At 62.9% G+C, this 20,900-nt stretch overlaps 1 protein-coding gene across 8 annotated transcripts; it reads right to left on the bottom strand.

The window, feature by feature from the left end:
- Positions 1-244: 244 nt before the first annotated feature.
- Positions 245-17,112, bottom strand: PRX (periaxin). 8 transcript variants are annotated; one of them, XM_077318669.1, is made up of 7 exons: positions 16,968-17,112; positions 10,025-10,080; positions 8,819-8,923; positions 7,996-8,133; positions 7,693-7,852; positions 7,008-7,201; positions 245-5,866 (listed from the first exon to the last, which is right to left on the bottom strand). In XM_077318669.1, exons 1-7 carry the CDS (start codon positions 17,023-17,025, stop codon positions 1,124-1,126), a joined length of 5,454 nt encoding a protein of 1,817 aa, XP_077174784.1. In that variant the 5' UTR covers positions 17,026-17,112; the 3' UTR covers positions 245-1,123. The 8 variants fall into 8 exon arrangements, with proteins under 8 accessions (XP_077174784.1, XP_077174785.1, XP_077174788.1 ...); XM_077318670.1 differs by having other exon boundaries at positions 7,693-7,849; XM_077318673.1 differs by lacking the exon at positions 16,968-17,112 and adding an exon at positions 15,937-16,260.
- Between the last annotated feature and the right edge of the window lie 3,788 nt (positions 17,113-20,900).

The raw sequence follows: 20,900 nt of genomic DNA, 5'->3' as shown, positions 1-20,900 counted from the left end.
TGTGGGGCTTGCTGCAATGCGCCTTGGCCGACAGGAGAAGCTGAATATTCAAGTGAGCCAAAAATGGCCGTGGGCCCTGTCTTGGTTTATTTATTCTTCCATGTTTATACCACCTTCCCAGGAAGCTCACAGCGGTTTCCACCTGCATGGGCATCTTAAGCAACCCCCCCGGGATGTCCCCATCCCCTCCCCTCCCCCCATGTGTGTGGGGCAAAGACGAGGCCAAAGGGAGCCAAGGTAGTCCACAAATTAATTTTATTCAAACCCAGACTGGGAGGGGGGAGGAGACAGCCTCAAAAGATCCACAGAACAGCTTGTTTTTAAAAAGTGATTCACAATAAATACCATCTGGCAAATATTTTAGTAGCGAGTTCTAGAAGCTCCTCACAGCAGGCTTGTGGTGTTAACAAATTAGGCTTAAAGACTTGGGGACAACAAGAAGATTTCACCCCCCCCCCCACGGAGCCCTTGTTCCTTTGGAGATCCTTCACCACTGCAGGTCTGAAATGCCTTAAATGCTCATCGAAAATGAAGCGGGGGGCGGGGGGGGGTTGCTGTTGGTTTCCTGAATGACCGTTGAGAAGGGGAGGAGAAAGAGCCAGAAGGAAACCTGGCCAGGACAGAGGTGGCTGGAAAAGCACGGAAGGCCTGGGAGGAGGGCCCCATCTATCTGGACCTGCACAGGCCAGCTAGGCAAGGGCTGGTCACCCAGAGGGCTGCAGCTTCCCCTCCCTCCCTGTAACTCCACCTGCCCCCGGTCCCAAGCCTTTGCCCAGGATCCCTTGGGGTCTCCACCCTCTCACCTCAGCCAAACACACCCGCTCTCCCCTCTCTGCCTCCTGCTGTAGCCTTCCGGGGCCTGGGACCTCGTAGGGGCCCTTCAGTCGCTGCTGTTAGCGGAGAAACCTCCTAACATTAGGGTGAGCAAGAGAAAGGAGGTCCATGCAATCCTGGCACCAGCGAAAGCCACCTCTCTGGCCTTCTGTGCCAGGGGCCGGAAGAGATCGGCCCAGGAAGGAACGGGCCCCAAGGGGCACCTGGGGGCCCCTACCCTGTCCCAGGGCTTCTGGTTAGTGCTAAATATTGGGGGGTGGTGAGAACCCAGGCTGTGGCTCTCCCAGCTTCACAGGGCAGCCGTAGCTTCCCCCTTGCCTTCCGCCACCGCCTGTGGGGGGATCCCTCCAGCCTCCTCTGAGAAACCCACCTTGGGCACCTGGAGCTTCAGCCCCTCTTGAGAGCCCCTCGCCACCTCCTCTGCCCTGTGGGCCTTGGGGCTGAGCACCACCTTAGGAAACTTGAACTTGGGGGGTTTCTCCCCCTTGCGGGATGCCTCCGCCCTCTCCAGGGAGGCCATCTCCGTTCGGGCTGCCGAGGGGACCAAGGCCCCTGAGCCTGGCTCCCCGTTTCTCTCCCGGAAGCCCGAGAAGGTGATTTGGGGGGGCTTAAACTTGAGGGCGGCCCAAGCGCCCGGCCACTCCTTGGCCTCATCGCCCCCTACCAGCTCCAGGCTGAGCTCCGGGTCACCCTCCGCCGTGGGGGAGGGGGAGGACAGCTCCACTTGCGGCAGCCGGATCTTGCCCAGCTTGGCTTTGGCATCTTGAGCGCCGTTCTGCAAGGCAGCCTCGGCCCCCTCCCCGTGGGAGAAGCCCACCTTCGGCAGCCGCCCCCCTCTGGAGGAGCCATCCCCCAGCTCTCCATTGGCTTCTGGGCCCATCTTCAGGCGGGAGAGCCCCAGCTTGAGCCTGCCCATCACCCCCTTGCCGTCTGCCTCCTCGTCTCCCTCCAGCAGCCCCGAGGCGGCTTCTGTCTCCCTCCCCCTAGGCCTGCCCAGTGCAAGGACGGGCCTCTTGGCCTTGGCCTCGCCCTCCTGCCCCGCAGTGCCTTCCCCAGCTTTGGGCCAGGCCAGCGTGAACTTTGGGATCTTCCCCTTGTACTTCTTGCCTGCCTCAGCATCAGCGGCCTCCCCTCGGCCTCTGGGGCTCTTCCGGCCGTCGCTGCTGGCCCGGGCTCTTCTGCCAGCCTCTTCTGGGGAGCCCCCGGCCCGGCGCTGGGCCCCCTCCACTTGGTACTCAGCGTGAGCCTTGAGGGCAGGGGCTGCCAGCTCCAGGCCAGGCACCCTGAATGCCTTTCCTTCTGGGTCGTCCTGCCCTCCCTTGGCTGGGATCTTGGCCCTGGGCATCTTGCCCCAGGCCTCCGACCCCTCGGCTCCCGGACCCTCCACACTTGCCAGTTTCCCTGCTTCCTCCTCGGCCTCTCCCCTGCCTTCCTGACCCATGGAGAACCCCACGTCCGGCAGAGCGATCTGGGGCCTTCGGAAGGCCGCGTCTCCCTCCTTCCGGGAGGGGCACAGGGGCTGGGTGTCCGCCCGCGCCTCCGGCCCTGCCTTGGAGAGGCTCAGCGAGGGGAGCTTCAGCTTGAACTTGCTGTCGGCGCTGACAGCGACCCCCTCCTCTGCCTCCCCGCCCGCCTGGCACAGGCCGAAGCCACTGGGGGGACAGGGCCCCGCAGCCCCTGCTTCTGCCCCCAGCCTCTCGGAGCTCCCTCCGAGTTTGGGAACCTTCAGCTCGAGTTGGGGCAGAGTCGCTTCTGCCTCCCCCTCCCCTCCCTTGCTGGGGACTTTGAATTTGGGCAGCCTGATGGCCGGGCTGCTCAACTTGACCTTGCCCCCTTCCAGACTCCCCCCTGGGGCACTCGCTTTCGGGGTGGGGAACTTGGTCAGCTCCACAGAAGGCAGCTGGAACCTCCCCTCAGGCCCGTCTCCCTCCGGCCGGGGTGGCTCCCCCTCAGGCGGTGGCCCTTTGGGCAGGGCGAGATCCACTTGGGGTACCCAGAGCTTGGCAGCCCCCCCTGTGCCCCGCTCTCCCCCTCCCCCAGCCGCCCCCTCCTCCCCGCTCCCAAGGGCCAGCAGCTCCACTTGGGGCAGCCTGATTTTGGCCTCTGCCCCAGGAACTCTGTGCAGCAGGGGGGGGCCTGCCCCAGTGGAGGGCAAGCTAAGGTCCAGCTCCACTTGGGGGACAGAGACGGCCAGAGAGGGCCCCTGGGGCATCCTCACTTCTGCCTCGCCTCCTGCCCAGGGCACCCCTGGAGCCGGCTCTGCTTTGGTGGGAGCGCCAGGCATGGCAATCTCCAGCGAGGGCACTCTGGCCTTGGGGCTGCCAGGGTCCACAAGCAGAGTCTCTTCCCGGTTGGCCTCTGGAAGGCTGAGCTGGGGCAGCTCCACCTGGGAGATGTGCCCATGGAGCAGCTCTGCCTTGGGAGAGGGCATCTTGTGCAGGGGACCCCTGGTCTTCTCCCTGGGGCTCTCGGACCCCTTCTGGGTTTTGGTATCCGCCCCTTCAAGGCCCCCGCCCTCTGGGCCACGCCCCATCCCACTGAAGAGTGCCATTTTGAATTTGGAGGCCTTGACCCGGCCGTCCTTCTCTCCTTTCTCCAGCTCCGCCTCGCCCTCCTTGCCTTTGCCCCCAAATCTGGGCAGGGAGAACTTGGGCATCTTCCGCCTGATGTCCGGGAGCTCCAGGCCAAGCTCGGGCACAGTCCCGCTGCCATCTTCGCTGGAGGACTCGTCTTTGCCCAGCGTGGGCACCTCGACCTCTACCTTGGGCAGCGCCATGGCAGGGAGCTGCCTCCTGCTCTCTGCTGGCTCCTTGGGAGGACTTCTCCTTTCTCCTCCCAGGGCCGGCTTGGGGCCCTCTGCATCACCACCCCCTTTGGATTTGGGGAAGGCAATCCCAAACTTGGGCATCTTCAACTTGGACCCTCTCTCTGCGGCCTCGGGGCTTTCCCCCTGTGCCCCAAACAGTTCCGTGCTGACTTTCCAGGCCTTGGGGCCAGAAATGCTGAATTTGGGGAGGGCAAATTTGGGCGACTTCAACTTGACTTCTGTCTCAGGGAATTTGCCGCTCTCTGTGGCTGCCTGTGGGAGCTTTATGGCGGAGATTTCCACTGAAGGCAGCTTAGCCGAGCCTTCTGCTTGTGGGCCGCCCTTGCGCCCCACGCTGGCCGCTGCCGCTGCCTCTGTGCTGAAAGCCAGGTCCACCTGGGGGATTTTGGCGACCATTGCCCCAAGGCCCGGCCCCTCTGAGGCCTCCGGCCCTGGCTGCTGCTCCGGCTGCTCCCCCTCCACGTATTTGGGAATGCTGATCTCCACGCTAAGGCCTTTGCTCAGGGTCCCCATGGTGGGCATTTTAAACATGGCCTCGTGGTCCCTCTGGGGGCGATCAGACTGCAGACGCTCGCTTTCTGCCTTGGGGAAGCCAAGTTCAAGCCCAGCTCTGGGCAAGTCGAGCTCCAGGGCTGGGACGGTGGCCGAAGGGAAACTCAGCCGGGCAGCAGGAAGGGCCACTTCCCCCCATGGCCTGTCCACGCTCAGGTCCAACTCTGGCTTCGGCACATGACCCTTGGGGGGGAGCTGCACTTCCGGGGGCTTCCCTGTGGGCAAGTCGAGCTCCAGGTCCAGGACCCCTGCCTTCCCTCCAGCCCCACCTTCTGGCTTCCGTGGCCCTGTGGGTGGGGAGGGCGTTGCCTTGGGGGGGCTGCATTTGGGGAGTGATAACTGGGGCATCTGGAGCTTGAATCGGGGCCCTTCCACAGCCTCCTCCGCCTTTGCCTCCGGGGCACGGGCCACCAAACCAACCAAGGACTTTGGGAGCGGCACGTCAGGCACCCTCGGGGCAGAGATGTTGAGGGACGGCACCTTTAGGCCCAAGGACCTCATCTTGCTCTCAGCAGGCCCCGTGGGGGCCTCTCTGCTCTCTGGCCTCCTGGAGAACCCAACGCTGGGGGCCGGGCTCCTGGCTTCGGCCTTTGGGCTGTCCCGTCTGCCCACGGAGAGCTCCAGTTGGGGCACTCGACTCTCTTCCTCCTCCACCTCCTCTCGGGCCTTGGAGCCCAGCTTGGGCAGGCTGACGGTGGGCACCTTGAGCGAGACCTCTGGGATTTCAGTTTTTGGCCTGGGCACCTCCGCTTCTTCCTTCCCCCTGGGCAAAGGGATCTCGACCTCCAGGGACGGCATGGCCAGCTTCTCTTCCAGCCCCTCAACGGCAGCCCTGCCAATTCCTACAACAGCATCGAGGAGGGCCGGCTTCCTCTCCATCTCTTTGGCAGAGACCCCCAGCTTGGGGACCTTGAGCTGGAGGCCGTCCCCTCGGGGGGCCACTTCTGGGGGCCTCCCCTCTAGCCGGGGGAGGCTCAGGGCCAGGTCTACCTGGGGAGCCGCCACTTCAGCCGCAGGGAGTCTCAGCCCAGCCAGGGGACCCTCTTTGGGTGCTTCTGGACCTGCGGGGCTTCCCTTGGGCAGGGCCACCTCCACCTGGGGCAGCCCAAGTGGCGGAACTTGGATTTTGTGACCCGCAGCAGCCTTGGGGGATTCTCTACCGGGCCCGACTTTGGGCACAGGGAAGTCCAGTTCTACCTGGGGGGCCTGGAATCCCCTGGTGGCCTCTTCCTCTTTGGGCTTCTTGCCTTTGGAGAAGGGGACAGTGAATCGGGAGACTCTCCCCCCGGCCCCTGTTGGGGCAGCAGCTTTCTGTCCCGTGTGGGCCTTTGGCAGAGCCTCTTCCCGCCGCCCCACGGCCCTCGCTGCCAGGGCCTCTTTGACCCTCAGCCTGGGGAGCTTCAGCCGACGCCGCTTGGTCTCCAGAGAGGAGAGGAGAGGAGAGAGGTCCGGGCTGGGCCGGGCAGCTGCTGCCACTTCTCCGGTGCTCCTGGCCTTGCGCAGCTTGGAGAACTTGGGCATGCAGAACTCCACATCCACGGGGGCCACCACCAGCTCCTGGCTGCCACGGGCCGCCTCCCCCCGCCTGTCCTTGGCCAAGCCCTTCCCAGCCTTCTTAGGCTTCTTCTTCAGGGAAGTCAAGCTCTGAATGCTCTGGAGGAAAAACAAAGGGGCAGGGTGAGCCTCAGTCCCCCAGCAAGCCAGCCTGCCCACCCAAGGAGCAAAGAGGGCACTGCATGGACGGTCCAGGCAGAGGAGGAGAAAGGGGGAAGTGGACTCGGGGCTGAGCAGACAAGGCCTCTGAAACGTGGAGGATTTCAGCAGCTCTGGAACGTGGCCTGCCTTGGCTGCCCGGGTCTGGAACGGTGGCTGACACCGACCCTGCCACCCGGAGCTCCTTAGGAGGAAGGGCTCAGTAAAACCCCCCACAGAGGAACCGTTTGGGCACCCAGGCCAGGCCAGGCCACCCTTTGGGGGAGGAGAGGGCAAAGGGGCATGCCTAACTAACGTTTTGTCCACCAGAGGAAATGGCCTTGCAACAGGGAGCTTCCCTGCCTACATGCCACTGCTGCTATGTTTGCAAAAGGGGCGTCTTGGATAAAATCCTCCAGGAGGCTTGTACACATCAACTCAAATCAAAAGTCACCAATAAAACAATTAAAAAACCTACAGAAGGGAGAGCTTGATGTTCCTTTTAAAACGGCATGTGAAGAAGGCTGCCTTCTAAGCCATGGCGACCTGCTTTCCTCCTGCCTGCTCTCCTCCCTGCAGGTGGCCTGAGCCCCTGAGAAGACCGGGGAGGCAGGCAGGTGCACCCAGGAGGTCATCCTACCTTCATCCAGGTCCCAAACCGGTCACCAATGAAGGAATTTTGAGAGGTGATCCCTGCAGCTTCCTCATGAGCAGCCTGCCCATCATAGTCTGAATTCTCTTCAAGGGCTGCCCTGTATGGCAGCAGTCAAGCAGCGCAGGTTGTGGTTTGAGTGTCAGATGAGGAGATAAGGGTCCAGATGGCCCCTCTGCCCTGAGAGCCTTGCTGGGAGCTCTTGGCCCCTTCACTCACTCTCAGACACGCACTCGGCCTAGGCCCGTCTCACAGGATTGTTGGGGAAACATAACGGGGGTGAGGAGAGCCCTGAGAGTGGCTTTGAGTGAGTCCCCACTACAGTGAAGTACTTGGTCTCAGCCTCTTAGGCACCCCCTTGGGCCAGAGGGATCTCGTGGCAGTGGGCCCAGCCTAGAGGCAGCAGTACTCAGGGCAAGGGGCAGCCCCCGGGGGTTTCCAGCCACTCACCAGCTTGGCGACTTTGGCTTTGGGCCCCCTGGCTTCGAAAGGGGGGGCTCCAGGGCTGCGTGCCACACCTGTGCTGGGGACTGTCCGCTTCAGGCAGAAGGAGACCTTGTACGGCTCGGCACTCTTGAGGATCTGCAGGGCATCTTCGTACTTCATGTTGTCAAAATACACCCTGGCGCTCAGGAGCTGGTCACCTGTGGGGGGGGGAAGGGGGGAGAGTGGGATTGGGAGAGCTGGAAGGCCGGCGGGGGGGGGCCCTTGGAGACTGACCTGGAGCCCTTCAGGTTGGCTTAGCACAGGAAGGCCACAAGAGAGGGGGCCAAGGCCTCCAGCGCTGGGTCTGTGGGGAGGCACAGCCGCATTTGACCAGGGACCAAACCCACAACTTCTGCCTCTGAGCCATCCCCAGAGGGAGGCAGGAAAGGGGCTGCAGTACTGGGGGGGGTGGGGGGGGCAACACACACTGACACCCAGCCAAGTCCAGAATCTGAGCCCACCTCCAGAGTTGCCCAGGAGTGGAGAAATCCCAAGAGGTTTTTTGGGGTGGGTGGGATGGAGGAGATTGGTCCAGGGGGGCCAATCTCTGTCATATCAAAAGCAACTGTTAACAATGGGGGTACTTCAGCCCCCCTCCCCAGAGACTGGCAAGTCTGGAGCCCCCCCCACTCCCCCCCTGCAGCCCTACCTTCCCTGAGCCTCAGGGCTTGAGCAGCCGGGGAGCCCTTCAGCACGTCCTTGACGAACAGGCCTTGCCTCCCTCCTCCGGCCACACTCATGCCGCTGGCCCCGGCCTCAGCCTCGGTCTCCACAATGATCTCCAAGAGTTCGGAGGTCTCAACGGTCTGCTGGAGGGGGCCGGGAGAGGAGAAGGTTGGAGTGTGTGTGTGTGTTCCCCCCCCCCCCCATTGCTCTCCCGTGTGTCGGAGCAGCCTGCAGCCTCTCCGTTTTGCGCGGCCCTGATTCCCCCTGGGCCAGCCCGCGGCCTCACCTCCATCTTGCGGAGCAGCGGTGCTCCCGTCTCCCCCGTAGGTTGGGGTCCCCCCTCCGCCTCCTCGGAGCTGGCCTGGCTGGCCCCCTTCTTCTGCAGGACCCGCTTCAGCTCCGCGTGGAGCTTCTCCTTCTGGGCCTGGGAGGTGAGAGGGGAGAGGGGCCCGGGGGCCAGAGCTCAGCCTGCGTCTACATTGGCCTCTCAGCCGGCTTGAAGTCAGTGCAGCAGCCCCTGCTTTCCTCTCGGAACTGACTGCTGTGTCAAGATATTGGGAGGGGGGCATTTGAAGTATCCAGCCCCCCAGCCCCTGCACAGAACTGTGGCTTGCAGGGCTAAGCCAGGGAGACCGGTTTCAAAAAAATCTCTGACATGAAACAAGAGGCCGGCACCAGAGGGCCAGGTCTGCTAGACTCAGGCCCCGCTTCCCTCTCCCTCAGCTGGGGCAAAAAACCTTCCCTCCGCCCCCCCTTCATGTCTCTGCTCAGAACGGAGGGCGGACCGATTAAGCCCCCCCCCCGTCCTGAACAAAAATGACACCTCAAGGGACACAGTGTTCCCCCCCCCCCCGCCCTCCAAAAGAACAGTGTTCCCCCCAGGATTACCAGCTCTGACCTGGAAAATCCCTGGGGATTTGGGGAAAAGGTGGAAGGTGGGTAGAGGGGTTGTGGGGGGGGGGGGGAAGCAGCTCAGCAGGGCACAGTGCCAGAGGGCCCACCCACCCTCTACCCACCCTCCCACCCTCTGGGCCCCACCTGGAGGCCAGCTGCGTTACCCCTCCGCAGGGCACCTGGAAGAAAAATCCTCTCCCCCCCCCCCCATTTACCGCTCTGTCTGGGTCAGCAGCTTCCTCTGGGAACAGGGGGGAGGAGTGCAGGCCAGAGGGGATCTGGGCTGGAGCAGGCGGGTCATTCCTCTTGGACTCGGCCAACTGCAAGAGGAGGCGGGGGGGAGAGGAGAAGGAAGCTTCCAAGCCCAACCCAACCCGGGCCCCACTGCTAGGACCCCCCGATCCTACAGCCGCACCGCTAAGCCCCCCAGGAGTGCTATGCCATGCCGGAAGCTGCCTTCTCCTGAACCAGCTTCCTGGGTCCCTCATGGTCAGCACTGCCTACTCTGCAGGCAGCCGCTCTCTGGGGTCTTCCACGCCCCCTGCCTACTGGGGTGCTGCTGGGGATTGAACCTGGGACCTTCTGCGTGCCACACGGAGGCTTTCTCACTCAGCACACTTGGAGTTGCCCCCTGGGTCCCTCACGATCAGCACTGCCTACTCTGCAGGCAGCCGCTCTCTGGGGTCTTCCACGTCCCCTGCCTACCGGGGTGCTGCTGGGGATTGAACCTGGGACCTTCTGCGTGCCACACGGAGGCTTCCTCACTCAGCACACTTGGAGTTGCCCCCTGGGTCCCTCACGATCAGCACTGCCTACTCTGCAGGCAGCCGCTCTCTGGGGTCTCAGGCAGAGGCCTTCCCGTCACCCACAGCCTTCTCCGTTGATGCCGGACGTGCTGGGGAGGGAACAAGGGCCTTCTGCAGGCCGCAACAAGCAGAGGTTCTTCCACTCAGCCCGCAGCAAGAGGCCTTTGGCTTCCCTGTACAGGCAATGGGAGTTTGGCCCCTGGAATGGCTCCAGCACGATAGGACTCTTTGCTGCCCCTTTTGGCTCTCTGCGGACCCTGCCGGCCATGTCTAGTGGCAAGCTGTGGGTCAGGGAGGAGTGGGGACTGGGAGCCTCCTGCAGACAGGTCTGGCCCAACCCAGCCTGGGCTCCATTTCTAGGACCCTCCTCCCCAATCCCACTACTCTCCGTCCCTGGGAGGCCTGGGCTCTGATTGGGACATGGGGAGATGCTGGGCAGCAGCGATGGGGCCACGCTAGAAGACGCAGCCTGCCTGCCTTTGGATTGTGACATCCCCCCCCCCATAGTGCCTGGGGGAGAGTGGGTTTGTGCTTCAGTCTGCCCCCTCCCCAGCTGACGTTCTGCAGCCTCCAGCTATAAGGATGGTGGGGGCGGGGGGGGCTCTAGCTACTTACAGGCGCTTGTCGTCTGGTCCGGCTCAAGTGGCTTTCCTGCCCGTGGCCCTCTGCAGCTGAGGAAAGAAACCCGGGGGTTAATGACCTGGACGTCTGCCTGTGCTGCAGCTCCTCCTGGGCTTCCGTCCACACCCGGGCAGTAAGGGCCCCAGAGGGCTGGGTCGGGGTCGCTTGAGATGTGATGGGGCCGGCTGCACCATGCTTACAGCATCTTCCCTGGAAGTTCCCCACAGAAGTGCCGGGCTCCCTTCAGCTCCACGGTGCCCGGGAACAGCCACCACCTGCCCCAGCCCCAGTCCCCTGGCCAGAGGAGGTCCCAAGGGCTGGGCCACGGAGCTGCCTGCAGGGGGTGGGCCTCTGCCAAAGTGCATCAGGGAGGCACACTGGCTGGATCCATCCTCCTGGGCTGCAGCCGGCAGTGGCTGCTCCTCACAGGTAGACTGCCTCTGAATAAGGAGGTACCCGCAGCCCTTGGCATGCTCAGGCCCTGATGCTGCCCCCCACCCGCTGCCACTGTCTTCCCTCTTTCTCTGTTAGGCTCCTGCCAGCGCCACGGCTCTCTCGGGCTCCCCCCCCCCCCCCCGGGGACAGACAGCATTTCATTCCCACGCTGCCTTGGCTCCGGAGGCCCACGCCACACCGTGCCATTCCCCAAAAGGTCACAGCTCCATGCCGAGCATTCCCAGCCCCCGGCAGGCGAAAGGACAGCCTGCAGAGCCATAGCTGGCATTCCGAGACTCCTCCTCCTCCTCCTCCTCCTCCTCCTCCTCCTCCTCCTCCTCCTCGTGCTGCTGGGCTACAGGCTGGGGCAAGCTCAGAGCTGAGCTGCAGGGGCTCTCCCTCCCCCCCCCCAAAATACAGGGAGGGGTTCGCCTGTAAAGGAGTGAGATGCAGGTTCGGGAGCCCCTTCGGCGTGGACAGGATTTCTATAGGGTCTGAGCTCGCTTGGTAAGGGGAAGGGTTTGCCCCCTGGGCACACACCCACAAGACGGAGAGCAGCAGCGGGGGGCAGAGCAGTTCCTGATGGGGGAGGGAGAAGCCCTGCTTGGAAGGAGGGTCACTGGACCACCCAGCAGGTCCACGGGCTTCTCCAATTGCCATAATTCTCCCCTGGAGCAGCCATCACCCCATGGCCAGGAGCCAGGGCAGAGAAAGCGGGAGCACGGGCCATGGAGGTGGTGGGACAGAGCAGGGGCTGTGCGGGGGGGGGGGGGGAAGGTCCCCTTCCAGGACCTGGAGGAAGAGCTGCAGGGCAAGGCCACCCACAGGGGCAGGTGGATGGGCCTTCCAGAGCCACTGGAAGGCAGTAGAGGGTGGATCCCCCGCATTCATCCCACTGCCCTGGGCCGAACCCAGCAGGTTCTGGTGCACATGACGCAATCCCTCCCAGCGTGGCCCTCTGGGACTCTCACACAGGAAAGCCTGCCAGCATGCCCTCCAGCGCCCCAGCCCCAAGCCAGAGGGAAGGCACCATGGGGTGCTGCAAGGTACAACGGGAGGAATGTCCTCAGCCTGCTGGCCTCCCCATCCCTCCCCACGAATGCAGGGTAACAGCTCCCACTCACCGGCAGACAATCGGGGCCTGTTTCCCTCCGGCCGGGCGGCTGCGCAGGGAAGATGCCAAGCATTCTGTTGGCTCAGCACGCGGGAGGCCCGGAGCCGCGGCCAGGCACGAGGACCACCGAGGGCGGTGTCTGAGGGAACCAGGCATCACACCCAGGGCTCCTCCCCACCAGCCACTGAACACCACTGCTAGGAGACCAGCTGGGGGAGGCCAGGGCCCCTGGGCAAGGGACCCGGCTGGTCAGCAAAGGGTGGGTGAGGGTCTCACCTGTCCCCCAGGCAGCCAAACACGCAGAAGTCCCAGGGCCTTTCCCTGGCTCACAGGGTTCGTTCCTCTGCCCCCTTCCCTCCCATCCTGCTCAGTTCTCCCAACCCAAGGCATGCCCACCCAGAGCCCCCCCCCCTTGCTTGGCTTAGTGGGCTTTACCTCCAGTGCTGCCCTAATTACACTGGCAGTACAGTACAGTGCTTAGAGCAGGGGTAGTCAAACTGCGGCCCTCCAGATGTCCATGGACTACAATTCCCAGGAGCCCCTGCCAGCAGACGCAGACACTGGCAGGGGCTCCTGGGAATAGTAGTCCATGGACATCTGGAGGGCCGCAGTTTACCCCTGAGATAAAAGCTTACCTGTCTGCCTGCGCCCCCACAGAGCACCCCACTCTTTGAATTCCAACAGGTTGGTGGTCTGGGGCCGGAAGTCCGCCTGACCTTAGCCAGGGCCAGGGCCTTTTTGGTCCTGGCCCCGTCCTGGTGGAATGAGCTCCCAGAAGGCCTCAGGGCCCAGGCAGAACTGCATCAGTTCCTCAGGGCCAGCAGACTGAGCTCTTCTCCCAGGTGTTTGGTTGAGGCGAGGACAGGGACATAAATGACATCTTGCCACCCCCCCTCCCCTCCCCTCTGCTGCTCAGATGATAACATCACGGCGTTGCTTGCTCAGTATACCTATTTATTCTGCAAGACGATGCTGCTATTGTGTTAACTGTTATGGTACGATGTTTGTACACTGTTTTAAACTTGTCATGAGCTGCCAGAGGGCGGTGACACCAGGAGTGACTGGATAAAAACTGAAAGTATAAATAAATAAATCAAGTGGGTCACTGTGTTGGTCTGAAGGAGCACAACAAAATCAGAGTCCAGGAGCACCTTTAGGTTTATTCGAGGCGTGAGCTGCCGAGTGCAGGCACTTTGGGAATCCCAAAGTTGGCAGCCACAGGACATAGAACGGCACCCGCTCAGTCAACTTTGGATATCACCTTCCTCCTGTTTCCTGTGGAATTGGGGCTGAGGCCATCCATGGTCCAGAACTGGCCCACCCTTTCCTGTACTTGAGAGGGGGCCGCTCGTCATTCCCCCCCCCAGCATCCTGTCTCTAATTCCTGACTAGGCGTTTCAGGCTGGGCCGCCTCTCTGCCGCCAGTTCAGACACCCAGGTCCTTCCTGGGTGTGGCCAGACACCCCTTTCTTGGGGAAACCTTCAAAAGGGGCCATGGCACAGATTTGCCAAGCATCTCTGCCCATCGCAAGGTTCTTGGTGCTGCCCTGCCCTCAGAGTGGGGAGAGGGGCTGTGCCTCTTGAGGCTCCAGCAGTGGAGCTCTCTCTTCCAGGCAGCCAGCCCCCCCCCCAGCCCAGCCAGCAGCCACGCCAGCCAGCCAGCGTCTGCTCAAAGGTGCTGCGTTTAAGGCTTTGTGGGGGCCCTTGAAGCCATTCAGGGCTGAAGCGCAGGACGGCCCAGAGCACCTTTGGGCACAAGGTACAACGCACCTTCTCAGGTGACCTCCCCTTCTGCTTGGTGTGCGTGTGCGGAAAAGGGTCCAATGAAGGCACAGCCTAGACGTTCCTGGGCAGAGATTTTTCTTCGCTCTCTGGACTTGATCCACAGCTTGTCTCAAGCTCTCCCCACCTGAAGCAGCTAAAGGGCTCCGATTAAAATTCTAGCTAGCAAGGAGGCCCAGTTGAGCCCCCCCTCCCCCCCCGCATCTCCCTGGACTTCTCAACCTGCAGCTGGCAGGCCTGCTTTCCTCTCCCCACCAGGCCTTTGCCCCTTTTGCCATTTCCCTTTCTAACAAGGGAGGCTTGGCTCCCCCTTGCTGGGCAGCCCTTGGAGGCACTCCACTGCTCAGACCGTCTGGCGCAGGGAGCCAGAAGCAAGGCCTTGGATGGAGCCCTTCAGGGTCCCTGGGGCAAAAGAAACCACTCCCAATTCTCTGCTTCAGCCAGACCAGAGCGGTGTGCTCCACGGAGTCTGGGTGCAGCCTGCCAGTGACGGAAGGTGCCCTACCTGCTCTGACCCCCGTCCCACAGGGAGCCCGCACTAGGAGGCAGCAGCCTTGGCTTGGCTTGGCTTGGCTTGGCTTGGCGGAGGGTCCCGTCGGCAAGCCAACTTTCCTGGCCCCTCCCACTGCCCGTGGCTCAGCTTGGCAGAGAAGGACAGGGGGGGAGGCAACAATTCAAAGAAGGAAAACAGCCTTCAGCCCCTTTCCTGCCCGGTTTGGGGTGGGAGGAGAAACTTGTAAGCATCCTTGGAAGCAAGGAGTTCCAGAGCCAGAGGGTGGCCATTTTGTCCCAGCACCTTTGGGGGCTGCCCCTCTGGGGCTGAAGGCCATGACCCACCCACTCTTGTGGAGTGGGGGCCTGTGGAGAAGCACTCCACAAGACTCCCCCCACCCCACACACACACTGAAGCTTGCCCGTGCCCAGGAAGCACCGGGCCCCCACCCCATTCGCCTGGGGGAAGAACAGAGAGCGGGAAAACACTCAGCAAGGACCCGCGCCTGGGGAGAGACCACCGCAGAGGGTCTGCTGCGCCCTTCCTAGGCCTCAGGAGGGCAAGAGAACTCCAGGGCTGAAGAGGACTCAGAGCAGCTCCTCCCCACCCCACCCCTGCACATTTCTGCAAGAGGTGATTTGGGAATGTGGGTGGGGGGGGGGGCAATAGCCCCTGACCCTCTGAAGCGTGCCTGGAGAGCCCGGCTGGCCTGGCATGGGGCCCACCTCTGCCCTCTTCATCGGCATGGAGTTGCAGGCTTTGCCACGGGAGTCTGGTGGTGGTGCGGGCCCTTCATGGGTGTGTGTGAGACTTTTGTTCTTTTGGGGGTTTGATCCCACTGGATAACTTGGCAACATCTGGGTCTCTTGGGGGAGGAAAAGGGGTGAGGAATCCCAACAAGGGGCAGCAGGGGAGGGGAATTAGGCCAGCGCCTGCCCTAGCAACCCACCCACTGACTGCAGGAGGGGGCGCAAACGCCCAGAGGCATGGCTGGCTACTCCGGCTGACACAAGAGCAGCTCCCTGGAGGACCCCCCCCCACACACACACACAGACACTGCACCCCTCCCCCAGGCCCAGGCAGAAGAATCCGGGATCTCCCTCCCTCCCACAGCCTGGCCTGGAACGCCCCCTCAGCAGCCCCTCTAGGGACCAAAGGGCCACAGGACCCTCCTTCCCCCCCCCCCCCGCCGCTATCTGAGGCTGGCAAGAGGGGTGGGGGGGACCTTTCTCAGCTCCTTCTCAGCTGGGAGCCCCAACAGTTTGGGACTCCAAAACTGTATCTTTTGGCTGGCATTCTCTCCCTAACTTTTGGTAGCCCGCCTTCCTGTTTGTATGTTTATATGCTTTAAACGTGTGGATGGCTTTTAAATGCCCGGGAAGGCTGGTCACTGGGGGGCACATGTTTCGAATAAATACAACCCGGGGGATGGGGGGGGGGGGCTGAGCAAAGGCGGGCAGGGCAGGGCAGGGCAGGGGCCATCGCAGACGCGCTCTCTGGAAGTGGCATACAGAGATTGCCTGCCCCCCCCACCCCCAACCCCACCCCCACCCCCACCCCCACCCCCACCCGCGCCCTTGGCCAAGACCCTCACCCGGGTGAGTTGGCCGCAGTCCCGGACGCCCCGCCTGGGGGGTGGGCAGGCATCCCTCCCCGCCTCCCCTCGCTGGAGTCTCTAGTGCTAGTCCTGTTATTCTCGCGCAGGGCTTCGAGGGCTCGCCGGAGACGCAGGTCCCCCGGCTGGAGCTCGGAGGGGAGACGCCGCGCAGGAGGGCCGCCTCGCCCCCCGCCCCCACCCCTCCGGGCTGCCAGCTGTGCCGCCCTGGGATGGCCCGGCCCCTGCAAGCGGCGGCGACTCTCGCAGCCCGTCGCGGCGCACCGAGATCCGCGGGCAGCGCACGACCCTCCCGCCTCCCCGCCTGCTTCGCGGCCCCTCCCCGCCTCCGCGCGGCCCGCCTCCGCGCCGCTCCCTTCGGGCCCCTGTCTGCCAGGCGGCCGCCCCATCGATCCAGCCTTGGCGGGCCTCCGGAGGGCGCCCCTCGCCGCCGCCCCCGCGCCCCTCTGGACGGCCGGCCGGCTTACCTGCCCGCCGGGCCCGGCGCCCCGTCCGTGCTGGCGCTCCGCAGGGCTCCGCCGCTCTGGGCCGCCGCTGCCTGGGACGCGGGGCCGAGGGGCCGCCGAGCAGGAAGGGGGCGGCCCCGGCCGGCCCTCCAGCCCGTGGGCGCCGGACTCGGCTGGGCCCTGGAGGACGGGGGCAGGCAGGGAGGGAGGGAGGGTGGTCCGGAGCTTTGCCCAGCCCAGCCCGCCCTACCAGGGAGAGACGGACCGCCACTGGCCCCGCCCGTCGCGCCCCCAAGACGGCCCTCTGCACGGGCTCAGAGGTCCCGTCGCCGCCGCCGGCCTTCGGGCTAGGCCCGAGAGGAAGCCGCCTGCGAGGCTGTCGCGGGGACTTCAAGGGGGAGACGCCGGGGGGGGGGGGGGAGGCGGCATTCGGGCGCAGACGGGGCCTGGCTGGGGGGCCGCGGTTGGCCTTTGCCCCCCGCCCCCGTAGCAGAAGGCGGCGAGCAGGTGGGTTTCCCGCTCCGCTTCCCCTGGCCGTGCACGGAGTCTCCAAGCCCGGCCCTTCGCCTCCGTCCTGTCCCACAAGCAGCCCCTTGCAAGGGCGGCCCGGCCCGGCCCAGAGAGCTCCGGGAGAACCAACACTGGCCCAAGGTCATGAGCAGACTTCTGGCAGAGGAGGAGTGGGGACTTGAACCCGCCTCTCCAGATTCGAGGCTACTGCTCTTCCCCAGTACCCCAGGATGCCCCCCCCCCCGCCCCGGTTCGCCAGCAGCTGCAACCTATGGGGGAGGGGCCGGCCACCTTGCTCCCCCCCCTCCAGCCCCTGCAGCCAAAGGAGGCCTGGCCCTTCTCTGAGCTCTTCCTTGGGCCCCCTGCAGGATGGCTGTGTCTGCATGTATCCAGCTGGGGCGTAACGGGGACTGCCCCCTCCTTGCACCCTCGGCCCCCCTCACCCGTGGATGAGTCTCCGGGCAGCCCCAGCACTGAGGGGCAGTGGGCCAGGGCTTGCCCGGTCCTGGGGTGCCCTGCCCCTCCCCCCGGTCTCCCCTTACCAGAGTCAGCCGCTGGGGCCCAGGAGACCCCAAACACCCTGGCAAAGCAGTCGCACATCGTCCCGCAGGGGCTGGGGCCGGGGCTGGGGCTTCCTGGCCAGCGCAACCGCTCTGCAAGGCCAAGTGGGGCCGAAGACCCTGCCCGGCACCCGCCCGCCCGCCCGCCTGCCCACCCGGGGTGAAAAGGGAGCCAGCCAGCCAGCCGGATTAGAGCAATCCCTCCATCAGCACTTTGGGCCGCCTCTGAAAGCCCCTGGCATTGTTGGGCTGCAGGGCAGGATGGGCCCCACCGGCGGGGAGAGACAAAGGGGGCACCGGTGGGAGGGAGGGAGGGAGGGAGGGCAGCCAGCCAGGCCAGCCTGTCACTCAGACCTGTGGAGCAGAGTTGGGGCCCTCAGGAAAAGGAGCTCCCCCCCCCCCGCCGCCGCTGCCTGTAGCCTGGCTGTGGGGAGGGGGGGCTCCACCTGCTTGGGCAGCCCCCCCATACATCCTACATCTCCTGTGCCTCCTCTGAGGCCCACTGCCCCCCTTCCCTGCAGAAGGCCGTGGGGCCCAGTGACTCCCTGGAGGGCCTTTGCCCTGTCCTTCCAGCCCCCCCTCCCTAGGTGGACAACAGCCTGGGTCCCCCTCACAGGGCTGGTGTGGGGCTTGCAGCACTGTGTTGCATGGCCAGGCATGAACTGGAGGAAGGGGGTGGGGGGTCTGAAGAGGCCAGCTGCTTGGTCTGCAGAGAGAAGCAGAACTCCCCCATGAGAAATCAAACGGGGGGGGGGGGAGACACAACAGTCACTCCACTTAGAGCTCTGACACAGGTGACCAACATGGCCTCCCCTTCCTCTGAGGTCAAATAGGTGGCCCTTTTCCCCCAGGGTCCCATGCCTTCCCCAGGAGAGACAGGGTGGGTGGCCCCTGCTCTCTGTGAACCTCCTGTGGAAGCCAGGCGGATGCTGGGTGGTTCTTCAGCTTCTGGCCCAGTGGGGCAGGGCCCCATGGATCTGCTCCCTGTCCCCAGAGCTGCTTTTCTTTCTCTGTCGCACAGCGGAAACCTGTGGATTTCTCTTTCGCTGCTGTTGGTATGGAAAGACTTTATCACCCTTGGACCTCTCTTGGGGGAAGTAGAGGAACAGAAGCCATTTCAAATGCACCAAGTTAGCCAAAGACCCCCCGAACTCTGGGGACGTACAAACCCTCCACACACACAACCCCATTCACCCCGGCCGGTGTTACCTGGTGGCCACCCACAAGAGAGGCAGCTGTTAGGGGATGTTGGCAGGCACAGTTGGAGGCTGCTTGGCTTCCCCTCTCCTTGTTCGGGGCAGGCCTGCCAGTCCCCAATGTCCAGTCAAATGGGAAAGGAGTTGCAAAGAAGAGCACTGAGAGAGGCCGGGGGGGTGGGGGTGGGGGTGGGACACCATTCCATGAGGACAGGCGGCCTGCACTCTTCTTTGTTTCCGATCCTCCTGCAGCCTGGAAGTCTTCCCACCTTCAGGGAGCGCCGGGCCTCGGATTGGGCCACCCTCCGGACTCCCCAGACACATTCCTGCTAAGTAGCCCTCTTGGACTGCAGAAGAGCAAAGGGGAGCTGTGGCCGCCATTCCGGGCTGTGCCCCCCTGCTTGGGTTAGAACCCCCAAATCCCTTGCTGCAGGGCCTCTGGGGGGAGGAGTAGGCAGGGCCAGACGGACCACGGGTCAGATCCAGCAGGGCGTTTATTCCATGGTGTAAGACCCTCCTCCATCACTGCTGCTCAAATACGCCAAAACCCAAGAGCCACAACCCAGCTTAAACAACCCAAAGTGCCTCCCAAGCTGAGCAGCCAGACCCCCCCCCCCCCAGCTTCTCTTCTCCTGCTCACAGAACCACCGGGGACAGGGAGGGGGGAACGGCGGTCCCACTTCAGGGACTGGTGCCCAAAGGAAGGGTGGACAGAGGAGGCAAAATATTTTTGGAGGTAAAATGTTTTGTATTAAATTATCTCCAAAGGAGGAGGAAGAGAAGAGCTGGCTTTTTATCCCCCCGCTTTGCACTACCCAAAGGAGTCCCAGGCAGCTCCCAGTCCTCTCCCTCTCCCCTAGGACAGTCTCTCCAGAAGAGGAGCTGCCCTGCCCTGCAGGAGGGTTGGCAGACAGGTCAGCCACAACCATGAGGCTGCGCACCCCCACCCCCTTCCAAGGCTCAGGGCCAGTGGGCAGATCTTTCTGGCCAGTGCCATGGGGACAAGGGACCTGATTCCAAAGATAGACGTGGGAATCCCAGCTCTCCGGGCCGTGGCAAGAGGTCACCCAGCAGGAGGCTGCCGGAAAAGTAGGGCCGGATATCCTCAGCAGCCTGGCTTCTTTCCAAGGGGGAATGGGTGGGGCCAGCCAGCAGGTGACCCCTCCCCTTGAGCCTCCTGCTGCAGAGGTCAGTCACTGGCCTTCCAGATGCTGTGCAGGGGGGGCACTCTGCCCTGGCTGTGGAGGGAGGCTGGGGTCAGAAGGGGCAGACCCGCTCCTTTTTAAGGCTGCCCAAACAGCACCCCGGAGAAGCAGGGCGGTGAGGAGCCAAAACGATCCTCTTACTAGGCATGAGCAGTTCTCCCTGTGTGGGGGATTTCTTTGCCAGCCCAGATCTCGAGTGGGTGCTAGGTAGGGATTCTGGAGTCTTCTGTCCAAGCCCAGGAACTGGCATCAGACATCCACAACTGGAAGGGCAAATTGGTGATATTAATGTGCAGGAGAGGGAGCCATGAGTCCCAAGAGGGGATGGGGGGGGGGGGTCCTTGGATCTTAAAAAAAATGTGGTTCCAAGTTTTAAAATGACCCCTCAAACCCCCTCAAAAACGGTCAAAATAAGGAATAGGTGCTCAAGCCTCTATAGAGTACAATTGAATATTTTGGGCATGGCTGCCTTTATCAATGGTCAGGCATAAACAGGTACTCAGCATACCTGGGAGAGAGGCTGGCTCTGACAGGACCCTCAGTGGACCCTGGAAGTGCTCCTTTGCACCAGGGCAAAGACCCAACCCCCATCACTCATCCAGGTTGCCCCTCCCAGGCCCAAGACAAAATGGGTCAGCCCCACAATGGTGGCAAAGCCAGGAGTAGCTCTTTCTAAGGGGAGCAGTACCTCTAAGACTTGTACCTGTGGTGCGGTGCAGAAATCCCACCCAGTTACAGCGCTTCCTGCTTCGCTCCTACAAACTAGTGGGGCCGCTTCACAGTGTTGAGGCGTTGTGCTCCAGGGACAGCATGCTCCCCTTCCCATTCACCCCACTACAGCCAGCAAGAACAGGCAGGGAGTTCTTCCCAGACATCAGGCTTACAGCATTCAAAATATAAGAAAGTTTAATAAATTAATAAAAAGAATACACATTACTTTTGCTGAGCAAAGGATACAAAGAAAAGGTGGGGTCACACAGCCCCTTTTCCTTACACCCGGGACTTTCCCAAAAGCTGTTTACAGGGTAACATTTAAAGTTCAGCATTTCCTTAGTTCTCATTGTTGGGATTTCTCCACGTTCTCCTTTGTCCATCCAAGGGGCTGCTCCGGGTTGAAGAGGAAATGCAAGACAGCTGCCAAGCATACACGAGGCTTCCCCCCACCTCACACATTATGCCTCCGTACCCCACAAGGAAGAAAATACATTCAAGCTTATCTGGCGACTTCCCTCTGTCCCTGGGTATCACCTTGCCGTAGGGCGTGGGGCATTAAAGCTTCATCTTTGGCTGGGGTCATTTGCACAAGCGGGAACTTGATGGCTCCTCCCCCCATCTTGCCAGCTGTGAATTTGCAGCTGGATTTCTGGGCACACAGAGAGTGTAGTCCAGGGGTAGTCAAACTGCAGCCCTCCAGATATCCATGGACTACAATTCGCTGGCAGGGGCTCATGGGAATTGTTGTCCATGGACAACCCCTGGTATAGTCTATGACTGAAACAGCAGGGTGAATGCCT

This window comes from Paroedura picta, unplaced genomic scaffold, assembly GCF_049243985.1.
Source record: "Paroedura picta isolate Pp20150507F unplaced genomic scaffold, Ppicta_v3.0 Ppicta_v3_sca21, whole genome shotgun sequence".
Lineage (NCBI taxonomy): Eukaryota > Metazoa > Chordata > Lepidosauria > Squamata > Gekkonidae > Paroedura > Paroedura picta.
Note: the sequence above shows the minus strand (reverse complement) of the source record. Positions and strands in the feature narration are given on the sequence as shown.

Excerpts from the sequence above, each read along its gene's own strand:
- PRX (XM_077318669.1), bottom strand. The coding sequence starts at position 17,025 with ATGTGCGACTGCTTTGCCAGGGTGTTTGGGGTCTCCTGGGCCCCAGCG. Across the intron at positions 8,924-10,024 it reads GGACCAGACGACAAGCGCCT|TTGGCCGAGTCCAAGAGGAA; the intron begins GTAAGTAGCTAG and ends CTCCTCTTGCAG. Across the intron at positions 7,202-7,692 it reads AGCCCTGAGGCTCAGGGAAG|GTGACCAGCTCCTGAGCGCC; the intron begins GTAGGGCTGCAG and ends CCCCCCCCACAG.